This window comes from Saimiri boliviensis, chromosome 11 (genome assembly GCF_048565385.1).
Source record: "Saimiri boliviensis isolate mSaiBol1 chromosome 11, mSaiBol1.pri, whole genome shotgun sequence".
Lineage (NCBI taxonomy): Eukaryota > Metazoa > Chordata > Mammalia > Primates > Cebidae > Saimiri > Saimiri boliviensis.
The window spans coordinates 2,604,895-2,629,329 of record NC_133459.1 but is presented as its reverse complement, the minus strand read 5'-3'; the positions used below and the strand labels follow the sequence as shown (position 1 = coordinate 2,629,329).

Sequence of the window (24,435 nt, the reverse complement as noted above, 5' to 3'; positions counted from 1 at the left end):
ACTCGGTAAGCTGAGGCAGGAGACTAGCTTGAACCTGGGGGGATGGAGGTCACAGTCAGCCGAGATGGCGCCACGGCACTCCAGCCTGGGCGAGAGAGAGAGAGAGAGGAGAGAGAGAGAGAGGGAGGGAGGGAGGGAGAGAGAGAGAGACAGGAAGGAAAGAAAGAAAAAAGGAAGGAAAAAAGAAAAGAAAGAAAAGCAAAAAGAGTCTCACAGAAAAGGAAAGAAAAACAGAAAACAGCCTTGCAGAGCCGGCAGCCCTCAGCCGTGTGTGGGCGCTGGCCCGGGGCCGTGGGAACTGCAGGCTCGGCCACGGCGGGAAGGACAGCAGTGCCCTTGTTGTGGGGACGGTCTGGCTTCCCTGCGGGTGACTGCTGGAGTACAGGGTTCCCACCATTACGAAAGCCCCCTTCGCTCCCCACAGCATCGCTTGGGAGGGTAAACGGGAAGTCCTGCCCCTAGGGCACATGGGAACAGCTCACAGCTGAGACCCTCTGAGACTCGGAACCTCAGGAGACTCAGAGGAGGCCCTTGGGCTGGCCTTGGAGTGGCCTGTGTCCAGGCGCTGGTCTCTTGGATGAAGGCCTTGCCAGAAGCCACACACCGCAGTGTGGTCTCCATCTGTGTGGGTTGGGGACAGAAGGAGGAGGGGACCAGGTGGTGGCAGGTGTCTCCCAGTGCCCTGAGCTGGGGAGAGGAACACAGGGCCGGCAGCTGTGTTGCCTGGCTGCTCCTAGGCCAGGGCAGCTTGCAGGGTGAGCTGCCCATTGCTGAGCATTTATGGGGCACCTCTTGTATGCAGAGCACACAGGCCCCCTGGAATTCAGGCCCCTGGCTCTGTCTCCTTCATCTTTCCTCAGTAACGTGCGGCAGCTAGAGGTGTGCAGCTGGTACTCAATAAATGCCATCCATCCTCACTTGTTCCCTAGAGAAGCCGCATGGCAGGGAAGAGACGGCAGATCCCCTGTGAAACAGACCCGGGCCAGGGTGGCTCAGGTCAGAGTCTCAGGGGCAGCAGAAGGAGAAGGGCCTCTGAGGTCCAGCCACGTGGGTCTCAGCTCTGGCTCTGTGCTCACCAGCTGGGAAGCCTCGAGCCCCTGCACAAGGCTCTCCTCCTGCGTCTGTGACTCATTGCGTATCCCCTGGGAACACAGTGGCCTGCAGGTGTCAGTGGCTACTGCGCCCTCGTCATTCTCCGAACTAGGTGAGGAGGTGTTGGTTGCAGGGGGCTGGACCCACACAGGCCGGCTCCCCTGCAGCTCCCTCTCCGGGCTGAGCCCCCTGAGGCTCCATCCACCCTCGTGCCCCAGCCCACGGCCTGAGATGGGGGTCAGTAGATCCACCAAGGGGGGCCCCAGACACTTGCGGGGAGGGGAGGCTGCCTGGGCTCCTCAGCTGGTTGGACACAGATGGAGCTGGGTGCAGCCAAGCCTGCGGGCAGAGGCCCTGGCAGCCCTCGCTCCCTGACAGCACCATGGAGTCTGAACAGTGTGAGGGGTTTCACAGCACCCCCTGCCTGGCCCCTGCAGCCCCTCCCCTAGGGCCCTGCCCCAGCCCCCTGGCCACCGTCCTCCATGGAACCTCAGCTCCCAGCCACCCGAGCCTCAGGGTCAGCCGAGCTCCCATTTCACAGACAGGCAAACCTAGGCAGCGGCCTCTAGGCAGCACCCTGCTGAGCCCACCTGGCTCCCTCTGGAGCCCCGGGCAAGGTGAATCGGTGATCCGTGCTCTGGAAGCTGTGTGGTGAGGCGTCCCAGGGCCGGGGCACACGAAGTGGGTGCAGGGCCCAACGTGTGCTCCCATCTGTACTGCTCCGGCTGGCCCGTGTGCCAGGTGCCAGGGCCCAGGCTCAGGGAGCACTGTGGACACCCCGCCCCGGGGAGGAGCTCAGGCACGCTGGGAGCTGTCCTTGGTACCTGCTGCAGGCGGCGGCCGGACCACCGACCCGGGAGCAGGGACTGGGACTGGAGTGTGGAGTGGCCTAGGGTGGGCAGGTCTCAGCTTGGGCAAGTGGTGGAGGGAGGCCAGGCCTCAGGGCAGACAGCAAGGAGGCCGCTGCCTTCAGGTGACACGAGCACCTCTCCTCCCCTCTGGCCAGCGAGGCCACCAAGGCCCTGGGCCTGGTTCTCCCCACAGGGGTGTCCCTAGTGCAGTGTTCACATGGCTTTCGGGGCACACAAGCCTGGCAGACCCCACCCTGGCACTAACAGGACCCTGGTGCCCAGCCTGGCTGGAGCTGGGTGGCCTCAGGGAGGGATGTCTGCGATGTCCCCTGCCCTGTCAGCATCTGAGGCTGGGTGACACAGGTGGCCATAGGATCGGAGGGAGCCCTGAGACATTCAGGTGTTTCCAGAGAGCGGCCCAGCCCAGGACGGCATGAGCGCTCCCCAACCCCTTCCTCCCACCTCCCCAGCAGCCCCCCCCCGGCCCCAGGCTCGGGCTGGAGGCTTCGGCTCTGCCCTGTGGAAAATGGGAAGGAGGAGGACTCTGGTGGAGTCTGTTCTATAGGTAAGGTCATGTGGAGATGCTTCCTCCCCGCCACCCCTCCTGCCTCCTCCTTCCCTAGAACCGCTAGATGGATGTGTTTCAACAGATTCCGAGCTGATAAAATCGTATTTATCTTCGGCTGTTGACACGGAGCCGCCTGGACTTGCCTGCCTGGGGTGCGTGCGCCATCCTGCTTGCAGGAAAGGGTTTGCCCAAACGCCACTGCGCTCGTCCCTCCCCACCTGCCGGCTCCGCTCCGACCCTCTGCTCCTTCCCCTCCTCCGCGGCCCCAGTCCAACATGGGCCCGGCCTGGCTGGGAGCCCTGGGCCCGGCAGGGCTGGTGCGGGGGTGGGCGAGGGGCGGGCGCGGCGCGGGGCTGTTAATTTCCTCGTGCCCGCTCCTCGCTCCCCGGCAGCTGGGTGCCCGGCACGGGCAGGTTTGGGCAGGAGGACAGCGGAGAGGTGATAATAACTTGTCTGTCATTTTCCCGGGACGTGTAGCATCTTGCAAACCGCAAATACCGTTAACCAGCGTGGGTGAATCTGTTGCAACAGATTCTGGAAGATGGGGCCTGCAGTGGGGGCTTTTATTTTTTAAATGATTTTTTTATAACCCACTTTTATCCACTTTCCATGCGTGTGTGTGTGTGTGTGTGTGTGTGTGTGTGTGTGTGTGTGTGTTTCTAAGGCCATGTCTCTTTCCTCTCTGGGCTTATGGGCCTCTTGGAGTCCACCCTCTGCCAAGGCCATGGTCACTTCCTCTCCCTAGAAAATCTGGGGCTGAGCCACAGAACCCTCCATGAAACCCGTGGGTTCATGGACGAACCCCCCAAAACACATGCACGAGCCAGGTTCAACAGTTGGTGGATCACGGTCCTCCTGGGTCCCTTTCTCCTTCTGAGAGAGGAAGGGTATCCTTAGGTGGCAGCCACAGGAACCCCTGGGTGACAGTCCCCTTCACGGGAGGCTGTGGCCTTCCCTGCACAATGTCATTGTCGCCCTTGGACAGCTGTTGGGAGCACAGGCTAGGCTCTGACAGATGTTCAGGGAGGTCTGGCGGGATGTCACAGGGCTGGTCCCTCCCTTCCCCAGGAAAACCACCAGCCTGGGGAGGGGAACAGGATGCATGTGGCAATAACCCATGTTTCAGAACACCCTGGTGTGAAGCTGGAGCCCCCATGGGCAAGGCAGTGAAGGTTCACTCACCAGGACAGCTACAGCCCACAGGCCAGGTAGATAGGAGGCTCAAGGGAGTGAGGCCACAGCCAGCATCAGCCCCAGCACTGCCCAAGAAAAGAGGCTGCTATGAAGGAGCTCCTGGCTGGGGGCTGCAGGGGACAGATGTGCCTGCTGGCATCCTATGCTGGCTGGCCAGGGCTCCCGGGCCAGGAGCTCGACGGAAGTTGAACCAGAGGCAGATGGTTCATGCTCTGCAGATGCCAAGCGATCCTCAGCCCTGACCGAGGCCTGCTAGAGCCCCAGACGCTGTGGACAAGAAACTACCCACTGCAGAGGGCAGGCCAGCAGGTAGCGGGGACCCTCGGGAGCTGGACAGCCTGCCGTGCAGTGACCTTGAGCCAGGTCCCAAACAGGTAAGCAGACACCACATGGGGGGCTCTCACGGCCTGGAAGCGAGGCTCCCTGGGAGACATTGAGTGCACCCCCTTCAGCCAAGGCCCAGAGGCCAGGAGCCCCCAGACCATAGGGGCTTGAGCCTGCTCGGCCCTTGGCCCATGCACAGCTGCCTCCAGGGATCTCTGTCCTGAGCTATGATCGGGGTAGGAGCGGGAAGCAGGTATGCGCTGAGCCCAGGACAGGCTTGGTGGCTTTGTCTCCAGTGCAGAGTGAAGGCCAAGGGGTCCGGTAGGAGACAAAAGCCACACCCAGAGGAGGTGAGAGGGGTCTAGTGTGTGGCGGAGGCTGGCGGGCAGCGTATACTGGAGGCATCTGCCTCTGCTGGTGAGTGCCGTCCACCTGCTGGGGACCGGGGCACAGCTGAGCTCCCTTCCCTGTGGGTGCACTCAGCCACATCCACTGGCCACGGCTGCCTGCTCTGTGCGTGGCCCTCACCTGGCCTTGCCCTGGGAGGTCAGGCGTTGCCACTCACAGCAACCCACACTTGCCTGCTGAGCCGGGGGAGACCAGCACCCAGACCGGAGCTGTCCAGCCTCCCAGCTCCACCTCCCAGCCTTTTGTCACTGCCGGGCTTGACTTGGGTCCTGGAGCCTGGGGTCAGGGTCTAGGCAGAGACCCGCCTTAAGCACCCCTGGGTTCCAGGAAGACCGGGTACTCCAGAGGTGTCAGGTGGGACCCGAGCTTTCTCCACTGTGGCCAGGCTTAAGCCCCTCAGGAGCGAGGGGACCAGCCTGCCCTGGTCCGGCCGGGGAGGGGTCTCCATGGACAGACTGAGACTAACACAGACTGCCTGTGTCTGGCTGGCGTCAGGCAGCCCGGCCTGGACAGCTCCAGCCTTCGCTTTGCTGCCAAGATGGTGTGTGAGGAGCCCAGGGCCCAGTTCCCGCCTGGACGCTGCTGTCCTTATTCACTAAGACCCCATGTGGGTGCCCAGCTGGTGCTATCACCACTGTCACGCTGCCCCAGCCTGGGAAGAAATGAGCTGCCTGGGCAAGGTGGGGGACTCCATCGGGCCTTATTCCAGGACCCAGGTACCCCATCTTGTGCCTTGGGGACAGAGGGGGTGGCGGGGTCCACAGCTGCCCCTCCACTCTGAAGACATGCAGTGCTCAAAGCCCCGCACTCAGCCTCCGCCCCGAGCCGAGTCCAGGCGTGGGGTCCTCTGCCCACAACTTGCTTTCTGGCAGTGCCAGCTGGAGGGCCCGTGCCTGTTTGCCTGGCCTCTCCTCTGGCCTCTGGCAAGGACCCAGCTAGCGGGGCTGTGGGCCAGGCCCTGGAGCTGCCCAGCACGGGCTTAGCAGGCTGGCGACAGGGCTGCTCTCCTCACTGCAGAGATGGGCCCTTAACTGCCAGGGAAGGAGCCCTCACCATCCTCACCTCCACCCTGACTTGTGGCTTTGAGGAGAAGCCAGGATTAACTGAGCCTTTGGAGGCCCAGCTTTGCCAGTCATGGGGATTGGGAGGGTGCCTGGGGTCAGTGGGTGCCCTTTGCTCATAGGACAGTCCTGGTGTCTCTGGCTGCAGCTTCCTGGGGCAGCCTCAGGGGCTAGAATTGGCAGCAGCGCAGGTGGCTGGGGACAGTGGAGGGAGGGAGGAAGCTGGGGACATGTGGTGGTCGCTCTGCGGCTTTTAAGGTAATAGTTGGCTAGAATCTAGGTTTCTGCTAAACTTTGTAAATCTTCAGTGAAAGGCCAGGAGGAAGGAGAATTCTGGTCTCTAAACCCCTGACCCCCTGCAGAGTGGTGTCTCCCAATGCCAGGGGCAGGGAGCCAGGTGCCTCACTCCAGTGGCCTGGCAGGGGGAGGGGTGGGTCTGCAACCCTTGGGGTGACCTGGGTAGCCCCGGTGCGGTTTCACTGTGGGCCTCTGACCTCTGCTTCACTGAAGACTAGAGCGCTGTTCACTTCTCTAGAAGGGTCTTTCTGTCCTAAAATGCACTGACCAGCTCAGCTGCTGCGGCCGCATCATAGCCCCGGGCTGCGGACACCAGCCTTGGCCGCCACCTATTCTCTGAGCCTCATGCTGTCCGCCAGGAATGCAGAGAAGACGCTTTTCTTTCCAGTTGGGACCCCCTGGAATTGTCTGTCCTCCTCTTCCTGAGACTCCTAGGAAAAGGGACAGACTCTCTGGAGGTGGCTCCCGGGTGGCAGCTCAGGGGAGGTGGCTCTCTACAGAGAGGCAGCGGCTGGGCCTTCAGGGTCTGGCTTCCACTTTCAGAATCTGAGAAAACCCCACAAGTGACCCCAGCCTGGGAAGCAAAGCCTGCACTCACTGCCCAGCCGGGCCCTCACCTGACCTGAGTCCCAGGCGGCCCAAGGGCCAGGTCACCCAGGACCACGTCTTGGCTTCAGCACTAGGTCCAGGAGAGGCTGCAGACCGCCCTCCCCAGTGGGCCTCTCCTTCCCCCTGTCAATGGGAGCTGGTGGCGCTGGGGCCAGGCCTGGGAGGGGTGAAGACAGAGGGGACAGGGAGGCACCAGGAGAGGCCCATCCCCAAGCCCAGCCGCCTGGCTCCTCGCCGTGAGGCTGGCCAGCCCTGGAGCACTGAAGGGGTAAAGCATCCTGGAGGGATTTTCCTCTGTCAGTAAAACCACGCAGAGAAAGCAGACAGGGAGCGGCCCCACCCCCCAGTCCCCATTTGATTCACTGGCAAACAGCAGCGGAAGGCTCCCTGGGGCCGAGCTACAGGAGGTACTGCCCAGCTCCCACCACTGCCCGGCCCAAGGCTTTCTCCCCTAAGGACAGGCAGGTTTTTCTTAGGGGTCAGCACCTCCTTATCAATGGTTCCTCTGGGGTCCCCGAGGGTCACAGGGACCTGCCCCACAGAGCTGGGAGCAGAGGGTGGGGGAGGGGCAGGGGAAGCTCGAGTTGTCCAGGGACCTGAGGGGCCGGGGGGCCACTGCACGGGCTGCAAGAGCAAGGTTAGGGGTCGGGCTGCTGGGGCTAGGCTCCAGCTCCGCCCTTTGCTGACAGGTGACCTTGGCATGCCCTCTGGGAGCCTCAGTTTCCATCTGTAAAATGGGGAGAGCAGGAGGCCCTGCACACAGCGGCAATGTTGCTGCCAACGCTACTCATTGGGCGTGCTAGGTCCATGGGCTGTCCCCAAACCGGAAACGAGTCCCAGGAAGGAGACGATTCTTCCTAGAACGCAAATTGGCTCATGCCTCTCCCCGCACAGTCGCACATCCCCCAAGGGGTCCTCCCTCCTTCTCCAAGAGCCAGGCAGGGTTGGGTGGGGCTGCAGCAGGACCCAGGGGCTCAGAGCTGGGGCCTCCCCAGCCTCACTGGGGGCCTCCAAGGCCAAGTTCTGTGACCTCCAGGGCCCGGGAGTGAGTTCCTCTGGCTGCTCCAGCAAGTGTAGAGAGAAGAGCCGACCCCATCTCGGGCCACGAGCCCGGGCGCTGACCGCAGCCAGAGCGGGCCGGCTGGAAGCGCCTCCCTGTGCCGCACGAGACAAGCAAACGCTGCAATTCGCTCTAAGTACTCTAGTTTCCCTTAATAAGCCACGTTTCATCTCCACAATAAACACTGTTAGAACTCTTCCCACAGCTTTACGCACATATAATTGCTCCTGGTGCCAGTAAAAGGTATTAATTCCACTCATGCATTCCATAAACTTTTAGGATAACGCAATTGATACCACGGTCATGTTGGGACACCTCCGCTATTATTCTCCTGCTCACAAGCCTCCGAGGCGCTGGGAAGGTTGCTCCAGACCCATTAGCGTTGACTCAGCCTCATTCTCCCCAGGAATCCCGCCCAGAGCCTTTGTGCTTCCCTGGCCGGCCTTCCACATGTCCCTCCAGGAGTGCGGGCTTTCCTACACGTGGGGCCAGAGCTCCCCCAAGACGGACATGAGCACACACACACACGGACGCCGAGTCTGCGGGCAACTGGCACTCAGGGGGCTGCGTCAGGTCGTCTTCTGTCTAGGGGATGCTGGGGCAGCTGGCCATCCCACCTGTGCGTGTCCTCACTATCCTGCTGGGGCAGCCTGCCTCAGGGGCTGAGGGTGGTGTCACTCAGCATGGCCTGAGGTGCCCGCAGATGCTGTGCTGGGCCAGGCCTGCCAATCACCCAAAGCCTTCTTGCCCGACCTCAGAGCCCCGCCCCCAAACTTCCCAAACACGCAGGACAGCCCCCTTCCCTGATGAGTCTGAGTCAGGGCGTCACAGCGTCCAAGGCCCATCGCATCGGGCTGTTCCGACAGCTGGAGGAACTCCTGTTCATTCTCTGCCCCGAGGGACTCCTGGACTCCAGCTATCCATGCCATTGCCAACCCTCAGGGCTCCCAGGACAGGAGTGGCTAGCAGTGCTCTGAGGCCAGACCATGCCCTGCAGAGGGCTCTGCCCGTGCTCTGACTCCACACTGTCCTGCAGAGGGTGTTGAACTGGGAGAGGGGCAGCTCGCGTCACCATCACACTCCAAACAGCCCACATGTGTGGAGCGCTCCCCAGCCACCCTGCCCTGCCCCAAGAAGTCCCAAGAGCCAGTTCTTTGTCCCCACCATGGCTGGCGGTCCATCCCTCTCTTCGAAGGGGAGGTGTCAAGCAGCAGGTGCTCATGGGCAGATCTGCCATCGGGACCCCGGCAGGTGCCGGCTCCACCCTTCCCACTATGTAGGGTCCCTCTCACCAAATGATGGCCTTGCCCTGTCACTGGGCACTGGTTACACTCTGGTAGCTAAACACAAATCCTTCCTCTGGCTGCTCCAACACCCAGGACCCGCCTCCTCCTCCTCCGGGCTTTCCGTGGTGCGGGAGCTGCTAGAACCCTGGGCAGTGACCAGGGAGGCCTGTGCATGCCCATGCATGCCTGTGTGTTGACATGTGCCTGCGTGTGCATAATGTGCTTGTGTGTCCACGTGTGTCCATGCATGTGGGCGAGTGACCTTGTCTGTGTGTGCACACATGCGCAGGCCCGGGAAACACAGAGTGCTCAAGGAGATCTGAGGTCTGTGGGAAGCTGGTCAGGACAGACGGCCCCCCTGGGGCTGGGGAGAGCCACCGTGGGCCTCAGTAAAGCAGAGGCCAAAGACCCCATTAGCAGCTGTGCTCACTTGGGGTGTGGTGAGGGTGTTTTTCCTGATTGAGGAGAAAGAACGGGGGCAGCAGCCACTGTGAGATTGTACTTGACAAAAATATGAATTATCTATCAGTTAGCAGCCGCCTGGCGTGCCAGGGCCTGGGGAGCTACTGCTCGGAGGCCAGACTGAAGCCTATGCGGCAGGTCTGGGCAGCACCCGCACAGGGGGACCCCAGAGCTGAGAGCAAGTGGCCTGCCCAGTGGCCCCGTCCTCCACTAAGCGCTGACCGCCTGCCTGCCCCTCCCTGGGCAAGGGAAGAAGCCTGGTGGAGGGGGTTCTGCCCCCAGAGAGCTGAGGTGCCAAAAATCTCATTATCAACGTTTGTCCCACCTCCACCCCCCAACATCCACAGGGCAGCGGAGGCGGAGCCCCAGGTGCACCCCACCCCCAGCATCCACAGAGCCCAGGAGGGAGGGAGCGTGGAGCCCTCTGCTGCTTCTCTGGGGCCACCAGACAGAGCCTTCCCCTCCCCCAGTGCAGCTGGCCAGCCCTGGACGCCTGGTCTGAGTGGGACCACACCGTCCCGCAGGGCAAGGCAGTTGAGACAAAACCATGAAGTCCCTTGAAACCTGATGCCACACACCTGGCGGGGTTGGGGGTGGCAGAAACCCCAGTGGGGGAGCCAGCCGGCAGAAGGAGTGGCTCTTGTCCCTCCACAGATCAACCTGGACACGTGCAGCGCATTCTAAGCACAGCAAAGACCCCAGCCGCATCCCCAGACCTTGGGAGGAAGGGTGGCAGAGCCCCCACAAGCTACCTGCCAGGACTGTAAGGAGACACTCTCCAGAAACCACCAGCCTCGAAAACCCCAGGGCAGGAGGTCAGTGTCCCTAGAGAGGAGACAGTGGACTCAGGGAACATGCCTGAGCCTGGGGAGAAGTGGTGCTGGAGGTGTGCAGGTGAGGATGCCCGGGGCTCTCTGAGTTGGCTTTAGGTGGCCCCACTGGCCACCTGAAAGGTGGAGGGATAGTCCTGGCCCCCCTTGCCCACAGGCGAGTGCAGGTGCCCAGAACCACTCACTTGGGAGGCCCAAACCAGCACGCCCACTGCCGCCACAATTAAGACAACGCATGGGGCTTCTGCTGCGAGCTGAGTGCTGTGCTGGCTCCAGCATCGCGCCACCTCTCCATCCGTCACCACTGTGCAGTCAGGAGTGTGGAGGAGCAAGGTCCAAATGGAGAACTGGGGCGTTAGGGACAGGGGCCTGCAGTACCTGCCAGATGGGAGTGGAAAGCCCTGGAGGAGGCACCAGGTCCTCTGCCCCTGGACCCTTCAGCCCAGAGCCCCTCCCCATCAAGCCCGGGCAGTGTGGGCTAAACCTTCTCATAGCACAGAGCCAGCAGTTCGGGGAGCCCATGGCTGGAGTGAGAATCTGAAACAGCCGCAGGTGGAGGGGGTGGGGCCCAGATCCCAGACCCTAGACCAGCCTGGCAGGACTGTCCAGCCACCTGCAGAGCCTGACAGGCTACCTTAGACTCCACCCTGCACCTCAGCCCTCCAGGAGCGTGGGAAAACCGCAGCTATGGCCAGCAGGGCGGTGGGACCCAGTTCTTAAAGCGGAAACTCTGAAGGGCCCTTGCTCAGCACCCCCCACTGTGGGTAGGAATGCAGCCTCCTGCACAGACTTCAGGGGCCAGCACCAAGCTGTGCCCGAGGGAGGTGGGGCCTTGTCGGGGAGGGGATGCTGGTGTCCCATAGAGCCCTTCCTGCAGCCACGGCCATGTGGGGAGACTCGGAAAGCCCTCGGGGCTGCCTTTCCCGCCCAGCCCCTGAGTGCTCTCCACTCCTGGCTGGGATTGAGCAGCCTTCACCTTGCCCCTCCTGACAGCCCCCCTCCCCAGAAGCCATCTGGGCAGGGCTGGTCAGTGGTCAGGAACCCAGATGCAGAAGCGGCTGCCCCCACATACTATGAGCAGAACTCTGGGCGAACCCCTTCCCTCCCCGTGCCTCAGCCTCGTTGCCTGTGAAATGGCAAGGGATGGACTCAGCCCTGTGGGTTGCTGGTGGGTGCAGGAGTCAGGTAAACCCAGAGCCCTGAGCAGGGCGCCTGGCTTGAGGAGACTGTCTGTGCGCACAGGTGACGTTATCAAAGTTATTGAGATCCCCAGGGCGGGCCTGGCCATCCCAGGGGCACCAAAGTGAGCGCTGTGGCTCCACCCCATCTACTGGGTGCATGCCAATTATTGGAAATGACACTCCAGGGACAGTGCCAGCAAAGCCCAAATCCACACGCTGCATGGAAATGACTCTCCAGGGTCGGTGCCCAAATCCACCCACCTGCAGATGCGCCTCGTTGTGTGGAGGAGGCAGGCGCTTCGGACCCCAGGGCCGGCCTCGGACACAATGCTTGGCAGCAGAGCCCCTGCCTCTGCCCAGGAAAGGATTTCAAACCAAAGCCCCCACCGGGGCACAGGGAAGCTGCCGGCCAACCTTGGCGGAGACCTCACCAGCGGGGCCAAGTCCGTCCCCTCTGGGGCCCTTTGGAGGCTGGCTGGCTCTGGCCACTCACATCCAGAGGGGTGGGCACACCCAGACTGCCCAGCCCTGAGACCCGCCTCTTGCCTGATGCTCCTCCTGGTCCTGGCCAGGTGGGAACCCCGAGCAGACGGTGGGGCGAGCTCGGCTTCCTCTCCAGCCCGCAGCCCGCAGCTGGCAGGAAGTAGGGAACTCACCGTCCAGGTGGCTGACTTGGCTGTGCTGGACTGCTGGAAAGTGACCTCGAAGTGGTGGGGCCCGGGGTAGTCGGTGTTGGAGGGGATGACAGGTGCCGGCGACATGGTGTCGAAGGTGGAGCTGGGCTGCGCGTAGGGCGAGTGGGTGGGCACGCTGGCGGCGTGCTCCGGGGTGTAGGGGCTGGCCGAGGCGGCGCGGCTGCTCATCTGGTCCATGGTGCTGCTCAGCAAATTGAACTGGGCCTGGCGGGAGAGGGAGGAGGGAGGGGAAACACACACAGTCAGTCCTCCTGTCCCGTCTGGGAGGTGTCCTGTTACAGGAGCCTTAAAGGGCCAGCGGCTCCAGTCATCCCAAATATTTCCTCGGGTCTCCCCCCCATCCCAACAGGCCACTACTTGCGTTGGGATAAACTGACATATTCACCTCGCCCTCCCCTCCATCAGCCTCCTGGTGCCAGGGTTTCTGGGGATCCACCCAGCCGTTGATGGGGCGGAATCCACTCTTTGCACACCTGGAGGGGAGGCGTCGGGGCGCGGGGGGAGGCTCCCAGGCCCCGATGCCCACTTGGGCTCCGCTGCATGCTCCGGCCCACATCGGGGTCTGGACCTCACAACTCAGAGTAGGGAGATCCAGACCCAGGGAGCCAGGCAGTGGTGGAGGCGGGTTGGGCACAGATGGGCGCTGAGTGCAGGGTGTGCACACCCGGCTTGGGCGCGTGGGCGCTCTGAGGTGCTGGGGACCAGATCTGAGCCCTCGCTAGGTCTGGCCCTCTAGGTGGTGGGATAGGGTGGGGGCTACTGGTCAGCGGCTGGGCCCTGTTTTCGCATGTGGGCGGCCTCATCCCCCAGTGGACGGCCTCATCCCTACTGGAAAGGCAGCTCCACGCTCAGGGGCTGGCAAAGCCCCACCCCCGCTGCCCTCTGGCCCGGGGTTCTCTTGCTGGGCCCCTAACCACAGCTCCCCCACCAGGACCACACACCAAGGAACAGGAACCCCTGTGGGTGTGTCCCCTGCACCACCCTCGGTGGGGCCCCAGACCCCAGCATGGATCAGCCTCTGCCAGGAGCTTAAGGGAGGCCCCAGATGAGGGAGGGGTGCTGGCCCGGCCTCGGTGTCTCAGATCCAGGGCAGGGCATCCTCACTTGAAGGGAAGACCCTCCTTCCAAATCCAGGGGCGAATGCTGGAGGGTGACACAGAGCGCTGCACCAGCATCTCCCTGCAGATGCGTTAACAGCTCTTTCCCTGTGACGCCCGAGGTATAACTCAAACAAATCCCTTTACCCCTCTCCCCCCACCTGTCGGGGCACTGTGGTTGTCTCTATTTTGCAATGAGGAAACTGAGGTATGGGACTGGGAAGATGATTGGCCCTGGGTGATCCAGTGGCCCCAGCAGACAGCATAGAGGTCATCAGCAGTCAGCAGGGCACAGGCCGAGAACCTCAGGTGGTGAACTGGGATTGCAGGGCAGGGAGGGGCAGAGCCAGGCGTAGGGGGATCCCTCTGCCCTGTGCCCCTCTTCAGAGAAGTTGTGGCGTGCTGTGAGCACACTCTCCCCTCCCACCACCCTGCCCCCTCCAAGCCAAGAAACAAAGGTGCATTCCCCGCACATGAGGGTGCAGGGGCCAGGCCGGCACCCCCAGCTCAGCCCCTCCCTGCACCTCGGCCTTCTCCATCAGCGGAGGCTGGGCTTAGTGACCCAGAGGCCCTGGGCTCTGCAAGTCTAAGGGCGCACATCCACTGAGGTCCCTGACGAGGACCCCAGGCCTCCAGCCCCTCTGGCAGCCGAGGGAGGAGGACACCAGGCAAGTCCAGAGATTTGGTCCTTCGGAGTCCTCTATTGAGTCCTCCACTGCGTGCTTTGCAATGTGGAGGCAGTTCAGCCTGGGTTGCTGGAGGGGCAGGAGACAGGGGACTCGTGCTCATCAAAGCCATCGCCACCGTTCCCAGGGCCACCACAGGCCAGGCAGGCAGTTTCCCTGGGTGCTTCAGCCCAGGACAGCCGACAGCCCCTAGCAGGCCTGAGATGCCAGGTCCGACCTGTGCCCTGGCTCTACTGCAAGGGCCTTGGCACGACAAGGTCTTGGCCGAAGCTGCCATCATCTGGAACCATTCAGCTGGCCATGAGCTGTCAACCTGGGGAGCCCACTCACTAATGGAATGGGGATCCCCCAGCACAGGACCTGTTCCCGCTCCGGTACCACTGTGGCCTCCTTCCTGGCTCTGTCACACTCCCCGTCACCTTCCTAACTCCCTCCACGGCAGGTCCTTCCCAGGAGCGTGGGGTCCACTGACCAGGAAACGGAGAAAAAAACAGGTGACTCTCCAATGGCCTCTGACTCCGCCATAAGACAGAAGGAAGCTCCCACGCGCAGTGGCGTGGATGAGCCTTGGAAACATCGTGCCAACTTAAAAACATCAAGGGGGGGACACCTGTGACTCCAGCGCTTTGGGAGCTGAGGCAGCAGGATCTCTTGAGCCCAGGAATCTGAGGCTGCAGAAAGCCAAGATCACGCCACTGCCCTCCAGTCTGGGAGATAGGACAAGACTTTGTCTAAAAAAACAAAACCAAACAAAATAAAGCATCATATCCCAGGGAGGGGTGACCCTCACCTCTCCTGGCTCCTGGGCTATTGTGAGGGGCTCTGGGGGAGCAGCCACTGCCCCCCTCAGAGAAAGGTGTACAACAGCTCCTCCCACGCCTCCTGCTTGCCTGGGCACTGGTGAGCTGCCAGCAGGCTCCTTCCAGAAAGGATGGGCCCTGCCTCGGCTGCACATGTGGGAGGTTGGGGTGACACGGGGCAGTGCCAAGCTCTAGTCGCGCAGCACAGGCCCCGCCCCGGAGTCCCCGGCTCCCAGACTCCTCACCAAGGCCCAAGATGCCCCCGAGGTGCCCGAGACGCACTCCTGACCACAGGCCCTCCACCGATGCTCTGCGCGTGACTCCTTCTCGCACCACTTCCAAGGGCTCGGGTCACAAAAAGAACGGAAACTCCTCAGTCATCATTTCCTACCGATTACAACCTGGAACTGTCACAGCTGGAGTAAATAGGAGAAATAACTAAATGACTCCGCCATTTCCTTTACACCTTTTGAATGCGGCTACTAGAAAAAGCAGAATGACTCACGCGGTTCCCCTGTCAGTGCTGTCATTACAGAGGCTGCTCCAGAGGCTCGCTGAGCCAACGAACTGGCGACCAGCGGACAGCTCCCCCAAGCCCAGCTGCCCAGGAGTGAGTACGGGACGTGAGCCGGCCCCTCCCACCACTAGGTGCCTGGTACCAGCCTGCCCACCCTCCCCTCTCCATGATGCCCTCTCTCTTCCAGGCAAACAGCGGTGACCTTTCTGGAAGGGGCTTCCCTGTTTGGGCCTGGGCTGGCTTCAGGGCGGCAGGACTTTCCCACCCCTGACTCATCTGAGCCTCCTGGGTCGGAGAACTGCCCGGCTGAGCCCTCTCAGGTCAGGACAGCAGGCCGCAGCACCCCCCAACTCCCGTCCCTGCTCCATCCCCGAGACCAGGACCGCAGTGGGGCAGAGCCTGAGCCTCCCTTGTTTGGGAGAAGCAGGATGCAGACCCGCGACAACGTGGTTCGTATTTTAACTTGTCCACATTCTTGAATGATCTGAAGAGGCTGCCAAGGCATTAGTCACTGAGCCGAGAGGAGAGGAGCTGCTGGAGTCTGTGCCCGGCACAGCCCAGGGGGAGCGAGCCGGGCCATTGCAGCAGGCGGCCCCGTGTGCAAATGCCGATTCGTGGCGAAGCGTGGGGACCGCAGGCCTGAAGCCCTCCCGGCACCGTCCTCAGCAGAGCCGCCTGCGCAGGGCCCCCATGCTGGCCTCTCCCTTTGGTTCTCTCTGATCCTCAGGCTCAATGACACGGGGTGTGGGCCTCCGAAGCCCCCTCCACCCCAGGGGCACCCGGCCTGTCCTTGTGCCCAGGGGACACCATCCTCTGCTGCTGCTTCCCCGGGACCCCCCTTCCCCCCCACCAATGGCACGCTGGCCCTGACTGGTTACCATGTCTGTCACACCCCCCGTGGGTGGCTGGCCCTGACTGTGGTCACCGTGTCTGTCACACCCCCCCGTGGGTGGTAGACGTTTTGCAGCTGCAGCTTTGAGTGTCTGGGAAGTGTGGGGGGTTTTCTGGGTCCTGTCCTCCCACGTAGGCCTCTCCAGGCATCCTCCAGCGGCCCCTCCACCTGGCTCAGAGGACTCTGGTGGTCTTACTTTTCCTGCCTGGGGCCACAGAGCTTTGCCTGGGGCCTGGCTCCTGCCTGGGGTCAAGCTGCTGAAGCGGGAAGCCCTGGACCTAACCCAGGCCTGCACAGGAGCCCGGGGTCTCCCAAAACCAGAGGCCCCCGGAAGCCGCAGGGAGGAATCCGGGCCAAACCAGGACTTTTTTGGTTTGTTTTGCTTTCAACAAGAGCTCCCAAGATAGTGGGCTAATTAGGACACGCCCGGCCCGCGGCGGCCACAAGTGCCTACATGTGTGTGCAGGGCTCCTGGGCCTGACCCAAGGAGTGCGCGGGAGCCAGGGTGCCAGCGGGTGGCCTTCCCGCCAGCCTCCAGGCCGCGGATGCACCAGGCCCCACTGGGGCCCCAGGGCCTTGTTGGAGGGGGCCGGAGTGCTCTGCCAGGGCAAATCTTGCAATCCCCCACTCAGGGGGCCTCGTCTCTCCTCCTGCAGAGGACTGGGGGCCTCCCTGGGGGCACCTTTGCTGGAGATGAGCTCTGGGCTGGAGGCTGGGGGCTGGGGCGTGGGCAGCAGGCAGTGGTAAACGGGGCTGCTTTCTGGCCTTGGCCAGTCACAGTTATCAACACAGTTCCAAGACCTCACTGTTTGATTCACCCATGCCCCTGGGGTGGCAGCAGGCCAGTGACCTTGCTCCAAAATGAGGGGTCAGAGAGGGATAGGCCACCCAGGAGCTGGGCCCCCTCCAGGAGGGTGTGGACAGTCCCGCTTGCTCCTGGCCTGTCTGCCTGAGAGCAGAGAGGAGCAGTGTGAGGAGGCAAGAGCTCAGCCCAGCCCCCAGTCCAAGCCCTCGGGCACCTACTGTCGGCCAAGCTGGGGATGATGACGTCTGGGGTCTGAGGGTTCCCACAAGGTGGGCAGGAAGTGGTGGCCAGGGCTGCCCATCCCAGAACAGCTGGTTCTTCTGGGTCTACGGATGCCCTCACGCCACCACCCTGGGAACCAGCCTCTCTGCCCATCCAGGAGAGGGGCAGGGGAGGCCTCCCAGGGACCCAGGGGAGCCAGGCAGGGCTCTGAGGTCAGGAGTCTTTGGGCCAAGTCCCAGCCCCATCTGTGTGACCTGGTCCATGGCTCCACCTCCCTGGGCCTTCGTTTTCTCATCTGCAAAATGGGGATGAAATCCCAGCACTCCGGGAGGCTGAGGCAGGCGGACCACCTGAGGTCAGGAGTTCAAGACCAGCCTGACTAACACTGTATAACCCCGTCTCTACTAAAAATACAAAACAAAATTTAGCTGGGTGTGGTGGTGTGCGCCTGTAATCCCAGCTACTTGGGAGGCTGAGCCAGGAGAATTGCTTCAACAGTGGCGGGGCGGGGCCAGAGGTTGCAGTGAGCCGAGATTGTGCCATTGCGCTCCAGCCTGGTTGACAGAGCAAGACTCTGTCTAGGAGAAAAAAAGAGAAATCAACGTGCGCTTCCTAGGATGGCTGTGGGGATTGGGAGGGTCCAAAGATACAGTACCCCGAGACTTTGACTCTCCCGGGAGGCCTCCTGGAACCAGAGTCCAGGACGCTCCTTTGCACAAGGCGCGACCCTCCACGCCTTGGCACAAAGATCCAGCCAGGAAGAACTGAGGCTGGGCAGGCTCCACCGAGGACCAGGGACAGGAATCCAGATTCACTACTCAGAGGACAGTCACAAAGCCCCGGGCACAGGGGCAGATGGGGAAGAGCAGGTGCTTCCGGGGGCAGGTGCTCACAGGGGTCGGGGGCTCCCCATTCCCTGAGGTGTCCTGGCAGCTAGCATCGAGACGACACTCAGAAACTCTTGGTTGGATGAAACAGACCCCGAAACCCACGTGGGCTGTCCAGCCCTGGCGGCCTTCAGAAGCCACTGGGGGACGTGGTCACAGTGTGCTACAACCGGCCACGTCAGCCACAGCCAAGCCCAGGCAGTGCCCAGGGTCCAGACTGCCTTCCCCAAATGTGGAGGGTGGGGGCAGCCTCGGCCTCCCAAAGTGCTGAGATTACTTGAAAGACTCATTGCCCTCACCAGGCAGGAGCTGGAGGGGAACCGGGCCCGAGGCCCCATCGTCACCCCCCGTCCCATGGGGCCCGTCCTCTTTCAGATTAAGTTTGATTTTGTGGTTTTGTTAAAAGATTTCCATTTCACGTGTTGACTGTTTAAAATGTGTAAACCGTCTCGAGTGATTCTTTTTGTTTGTTTTTGAGATGAAATCTCGCTCTGTCGCCCAGGCTGGAGTGCAGTGGTATGATCTCTGCTCACTGCAACCCTCCGCCTCCTGGATTCAAGCGATTCTCCTGCCTCAGCCTCCTGAATAGCTGGGAATAACTGGGATTACAGGCATGAGCCACTGTGCCTGGCTAATTTTTGTGTTTTTAGTAGAGATAGGGTTTCACCATGTTGGCCAGGCTGGTCTTGAACTCCTGACCTCAGGTGATCTGCCCGCCTCAGCCTCCCAAAGTGCTGGGATTACAGGTGTGGGCCACTTGAGTGATTTTTCAGATGCAGTTGGGAAATAAATAATTTTTTCAGGCTTGTGTCTCTGTTCCCTGCTAGTTCGCTCCTCTCGCTTCCCGGTATCCACAGCATCTTTTATCAGGGCCCAAGACTGGAAGAGAGAACGCAAAGCGACGGCACGGGTGGTCACGGCTGTGCCTCAGGTGACATAGGACAGGTGTGGTGCTGTCCAGAAGGGAACGTATTTTTTCGTGGAAATGATAACAGAAACCTGCCAGCAAAATTCACAGTGACTCCGGCCACGTCTTCAAAGACCATGGTTTCGGCTGACTCATCCAGCAGAAGAGACGTGGCGGAGAAGGCACTTCCAGCCTGGTCCCTGCCCTGGGCCCAGCAGGGGTGTCCGGGAGCGCGGGGCACAGTCCCTCATCCCGAAAACTTTGTCCCTGCCACAAGTGCACAGAGGCATGGAAGATGGAGCTCCTGCCCCTTAGAGAGCAATCACAGCTTCCCGAGGGAGCCCTGTCTCCTGCCTTGTTCCAGCGCTGCTGATCCACACCCCAAGCGTTTGTTGGTGCTGTTTCCCTCCTGGAACCCCACCCATCTCTGCACCTGTACAGCGTCTCCAGGCTCACCTCCTCCCAGAAGCTTCCCAGGCTCTCTCCAGCTGTTCCTGAGGTCCAGGGCTTCCTCTCCTGCCTCTCAGTGAGCCTCATAATAGACCTGGGACACCTGGGCTGAGATCCTGGCCCCGTCATCCAGCCGTGGCAGGACCCTGGGTCTTCACTTGAGCTCTCTGCCTTGGTCACCTCGTGGTGAGGCAGGGCATTCTGCCTGTCGCGGAGGGTTTCCGTGAGGCCCCGAGAGACTGAACTGTGTGAAGAAGTGGGAGCAGTGCCTGTCACACAGGGCGCTGGTGCTGCCACAGGCTTGCTCTCCACTGTCCCGGGTGGGCAAACACAGGCCCTGCACAGAGCGGGCGAGTTTCCGAGGGAGGCGTCCTCCGTGCAGAGGCAGGTAGGGTCCCACCAGATGGGAAGGAACGAAAGGAGCCAGTTGTTTCTGTTCTATTGGACCTGGGGACGCATGGTTTTGCCTCTGGCTGTGAATTGCTCACTGCTGCAGGAACAGCCTGGCCACGTGCCGTCAACCCCGCTGGGCACGCCCAGGGTCTCCTGCCCTTCACCCTCTCTAAAGTCGAGCCCCATCTCACCAGCTGCCTTTGGGGACCAGCAATTAGCAGGCAGCCCCCGAGTCCCCCCAGGGTCCCCTCCCTTGTGCCCCCCCGCCCCAGCCCACAGGGATCCTGCCAGCGGCCACCAGTGCCTGGAGGAGGCCTCTCCGCAGGGTCACGGCCAGAGCTTCTCTCCTGTTCCCAAGACTCCTGGCGATGGGGAGGGAGGACACGGGCCCAAATGCAATGCCAAGCAAAAGCCACACGACCTACCACCTGTGACCCACTCGAAGGCAGCGGGCCACCGTCGGGGCGCTCCACGCCTGCCCTCTCCCTCTCACTCCCTCCTCCCTGCAGACCTGGCCAAGCCCAGCTCTACCCGGGCATCCGCCCCTGCTGGGCCCACTGCTGGGCCCCCTGCTGGGCCCACTCCCCGTCTGCAGCAGCCACTCTGTCTAGCACCACATGGGGCCTTGTAGACGATGCGTCTCCCTCCACACCCTAGGTGACTCCAGATGACTCCAGGGTAGCCTGGTACCCACCCCCGGGCCTCCGCGGGCCCCGAATGTGAGCCACCCACTGTGTGGCCTGGTACAAGGGCCTCACCCCACCGTCTCTTCAACTGTCACTGCCTTCCACCTGCTCACTGCCCGCGAGTTCGCTCACGGCGTCTCCGCCTCCTCCCCAGGCCTTTCTCCACGCCCCTCAGCTTCGCCCCCTGCCTCCCCCATCCTGCTCAGAGTCCACCGCCACGAAGAGGCCTCCTCCAGGGGCCTGACCCGCCAGCCCCTCTCAGCCAGATCACCGGGAGCTGAGGCCAGGGGCCAGCTCCCAAGGACGGGACCACTTCCCGGGGCCCTGGGTTGGGCAGGGATCAGGAGACTGGGCCCGAGCCCACGGCCTGGCTGTGCAGTCCCCCTTCTCTGTGGAAACGGAGCTTCCTGTGATCCTAATCAGAGTCAGGATCCCAGAGAGGGAGGCACATGGAAAAGCACAGCAGCGACATCAGCTGAAGCCCAGGCGCCCCGCCGGCCCCTCCCCACCTCCGCCTCCGCCTCCGCCCCTGTCACCTCTCCAGCTCTGGCCCCAGCCTGAGCATTCCCACTCCCCACTCCCAGTTCATTCTGCTCCTCAACTAGGACGGGGCTCCGCACAGTGCAGAGACATGGGTGCGACAGCACGAGCAGGGCGGCCCCAGCAGATGCTTCCAGAAGGCAATGTGTTTGCCGGCTGAAGTCTGGCACCAGGGGTCTGCCTGGAGTCTCCTGAGAGGTCACTTGGCCTCCCCCCGGCCCCCCGGCCTTCTCCCTCCAGCCTGGGCGGGGCTCTGAGCTGTGACCACAGCCCCTGCAGAACAAGGAGGTCAGTGTCCCCGCTCCCTGGAGAATACTGAGACGAGACTGTTGTGGGTTTTTGAAGAGTTTGCAACTCCTCAAACTCCCTGATCTCTCACAGGCATGTCTGAACTTGAGCCCTAACCTCACCCAGGGGTGAGGGACTGAGAAGCAGTCGGGCTCCGGTGGAGGGAGCCCATCCCACCGGGGCGAGACCTCCGGCCCGCCGGTACTTCCCAAGCATCTTCCAGAGCCCGTGATTAAACAGATGGAAATGCCAACAAGAATCGACATGCGTCCGGGGGAGCCCCCTCTCTCGGCAGTGTGCGCACAGCACCCTCTGCTCTCACCCGGGCTGAGGCAAGGCCTTGCCCAGTCCCGTCAGGGCCATGTGGAACTTTCCACACCTCACACCGGAGAAACGCGCCCCCAGAAGCCCCGTGCAGCTGCCCAGGCCTGTGTCTGCAGGACCGTGAGGCCTGCAGCTGCCTGCAGCGGCTGAGCCCGTCTGCAGTACCCGCTCTGCATCTAGCTCCCCACGGGGGCCTTGTAGATGTGTCTCCCTCCACACCCCCAGGGGACTCCTCATCAGATGACTCCAGGGTAGCCTGGTGCCCCCCAGGCCTTCACGCATTTGAGCCTCCAGCGTGGCCTGGTGCAAGGGCCTCGCCCCACCCTCTCCTCAACCCTCACTGCCTTCCACCTGCTTCCACCCTGGAGTCCGCTCACGGCGCCTCCGCCTCCTTCCCAGACCCTTCTCCATGTCCCTCAACTTCTGTGCCTGCCTCCCCGATCCCCGTCAGAGCCCACCTTCCCTGAGAGGCCTCCTCCAGAGGCCTGACCCACCGGCCCCGTCCAGCCAGGTTGAGGCAAGGGGCAGCCTGGACCCTGAGTGTCTGCAGGGGCCCCAGTGGGGTGTCCAGGCCGAACTCCCGTCAGGCCCTGTGCTGTTGCCCATGAGAGGCAGGCGGGCACGGGTCACACAGACGTTATTTAACCACTTGGAAACGGTCTGGTCCAGGCCCTCCCACCCAGAGTGCCGAGCGCCTGGAAGGACGAGGGGGAAGGCACATCTCTCTCCTCCCGCAACCCCCTGTCAGCACCCAGAGTCCAACCCAGGTGTCAGCCCTGACATCCTGCGTCCTTGCACACACGCCCCTGCCCATCTGTCCACCAGTCCTGCTGATGTGACTCAGGCCCCCCCCCCGCACCAGCCCTCTGTGGCGCTGGAGACACTGACAGGTGCTCCCCGGGGCCTCTTGGACCCCTCCCCGCACATGCCAGTTGGGGACTGAGCATGAGCCACGGGGCGCGCCACCTCTGACGGCCCTCAGTGACAAGGGGGCATTGGAGCGGGAGCCCAAAGGTGGAGAAGGCAGCCCAGGACGGCTGTGGGGAGCCATCGAGGCAGACGGCAGAGGCCCCAGAGCCAGAGAGACAGCAGCGTGCCTGCTCAGGAATGGCCCAGCTCCGCTCTGCCCGTCCCCTCCCGGTTAGTGGGCTCAGGAGTGACAGAAGCTCCCGCCCAGTGCACTGGCCCCAGTCAGCTCCCGCAAAGGCAGCTCCCTCCCCACACCCATTTCCTAGGCTTGACATCCTGGCACCCTCCCAGGTGCAGGGAGACGGCAGCCAGCACCGGAGACGGCAGCCAGCACCAGACACGGCCCCGGCCCTCCCCACAGATGACAGAAAACAAACTGGCCAGCGAGCGTGTAGGGGATGGAGAGCGGTCTCAGAATCACAGAGCCAGGCACAGGGGCCAGGGCTGCCGTCCAGGTGAGGACGGGCTTGGGAAAAAGTGGGGGTGGCCCTACAGGAAGGAAAGATCTGCCCTAGTGCTGGGCAGGCCTGGGCGTGCTTTCGTACTGGGGACCAGCAGGCCAGAGAGTCTGCAGCCAGAGGAAGGGCCCAGGGCCTGTGCAGAGAGATGGCGAGGCGGAGACAGCGGGAGAGGCGGTCAGAGCCGAGCGGAGACACCTGGGGCTGCCGAGGGTTCCCTCTGGCTCCGGCGTTGAGAATGCAGGCGGGAGTCAGCAAAGGCAGCAACTGGGAGATGCCTCTGAGCCACGGGCGCCAGTCGGGCACCCAGGGGCCCTGGGCACATTTGCAGGCAGGACTCACAGGACCTCAGGGGCATTGAGAGTGCCTGCAGGGCTCTGGCCTGAGCCAAGGGGGAGTGGATTTCTGACTAGCTGAGATGCTGCATCGTTCCCCATCGGGGAAGATAAGGAGCTATGTTTGGGTCTAGGAAGTTGAGGTCCCACTAGGCTGGTAATGGGGGTGGGGCAATGGGATACAGGATGATGGGGACAGGAATAGCAGCTGGCCGAGAGTGGCCGGGGGCCGGAGGCGGGTGTGCACCAGGAACACCAGGCGGGTGAGTGGGGTGGCTCCTCTGACCCCTGGATCTCCAGCTGGGACAGCTGGCCCCTCCCCTGGCCCCAAGCGACCCCAGCCCCACCGCTCCTCCGGGTCTTTCATGGCGCAAGGCCTGGGGAGGATGCCGGGGGCTGCCAGGCTGCACTCAGCTCTCCCTGAGTCATTGCCAGTTGCGCTCTGCCCCCTCCAAACCGTGAGAACTCAGCAGCCTCCGAGGTGCCCAGCCGCAGTTTCTTTTCTGTTCTCTCAGCTGGCCCCTCGTGCCTGGTCTCTCCCGGCTCCCAGGCTGCCCCTCCGAATCTCCCCCTCCGCTCGGCATCTCGGACGTCACGTGCCCTGTGCCTGGCTCCAGCTGCTGTCTCTCCTGCCTCCATGCAGACCCCTAGAGCCCTGACTGTAAGCACCCATGCCCAGGACTCCCTAGAGTGGGTCGTCTCCACAGCCTGCCTGCCAGCACCGGCAACTGAGTGTCCATGTGGCCGCTCCTGCCAGTGTGGCTCCAATTCCTTACGCACCTCCCGTGCGGACCCGGCCGCATTTCCTGCCCCGGGGAGCTGCAGGGCGTCCTGCAAGGCTGCAAACAGAACCTCAGCGTCTTCCCGGAATCCTCCGAAGGCCACCTGCAAACTCCACCCTGCACCTGACCACCAGCCCACCACATCCTCTGACACACACGTATGTGAGCCACCAGGTGGTCACACTCCTCAGGCCCCAGGATCACTGGACACCCCTCCCTCAGGGGCTTCGGGAACTGCACCCTCGTCATCCTCCCCTCTGCGTGGGGCTCTTCCTCCGCTGTGCAATGGCTGCCAGGCATCTCCAACACACCCATGGCTGCGGCCATGGCCACAGCTAACCACAGCCACGGCTATGGCCACAGCTGACCACGGCATTTTCACCCCTGTCCTGCTGCAGTTCTCCTCATCTCAGAGAAAAAAAACATGGGGTCCCCCAGCCCTCCCCTCACATCCAGCCCATCAGCAAATGCTGCCCAGA

General features: G+C 62.5%; 1 protein-coding gene across 1 annotated transcript in view; it reads right to left on the bottom strand.

The window, feature by feature from the left end:
* TP73 (tumor protein p73) overlaps positions 1–24,435 on the bottom strand; it is a 57,068-nt gene that overhangs the window by 12,340 nt on the left and 20,293 nt on the right. Inside the window, exon 4 of the mRNA XM_010350307.3 lies at positions 11,880–12,122. Within this exon, the coding sequence (XP_010348609.1) occupies positions 11,880–12,122 (243 nt within the window). The remainder of the gene's footprint in view (positions 1–11,879; positions 12,123–24,435) is intronic.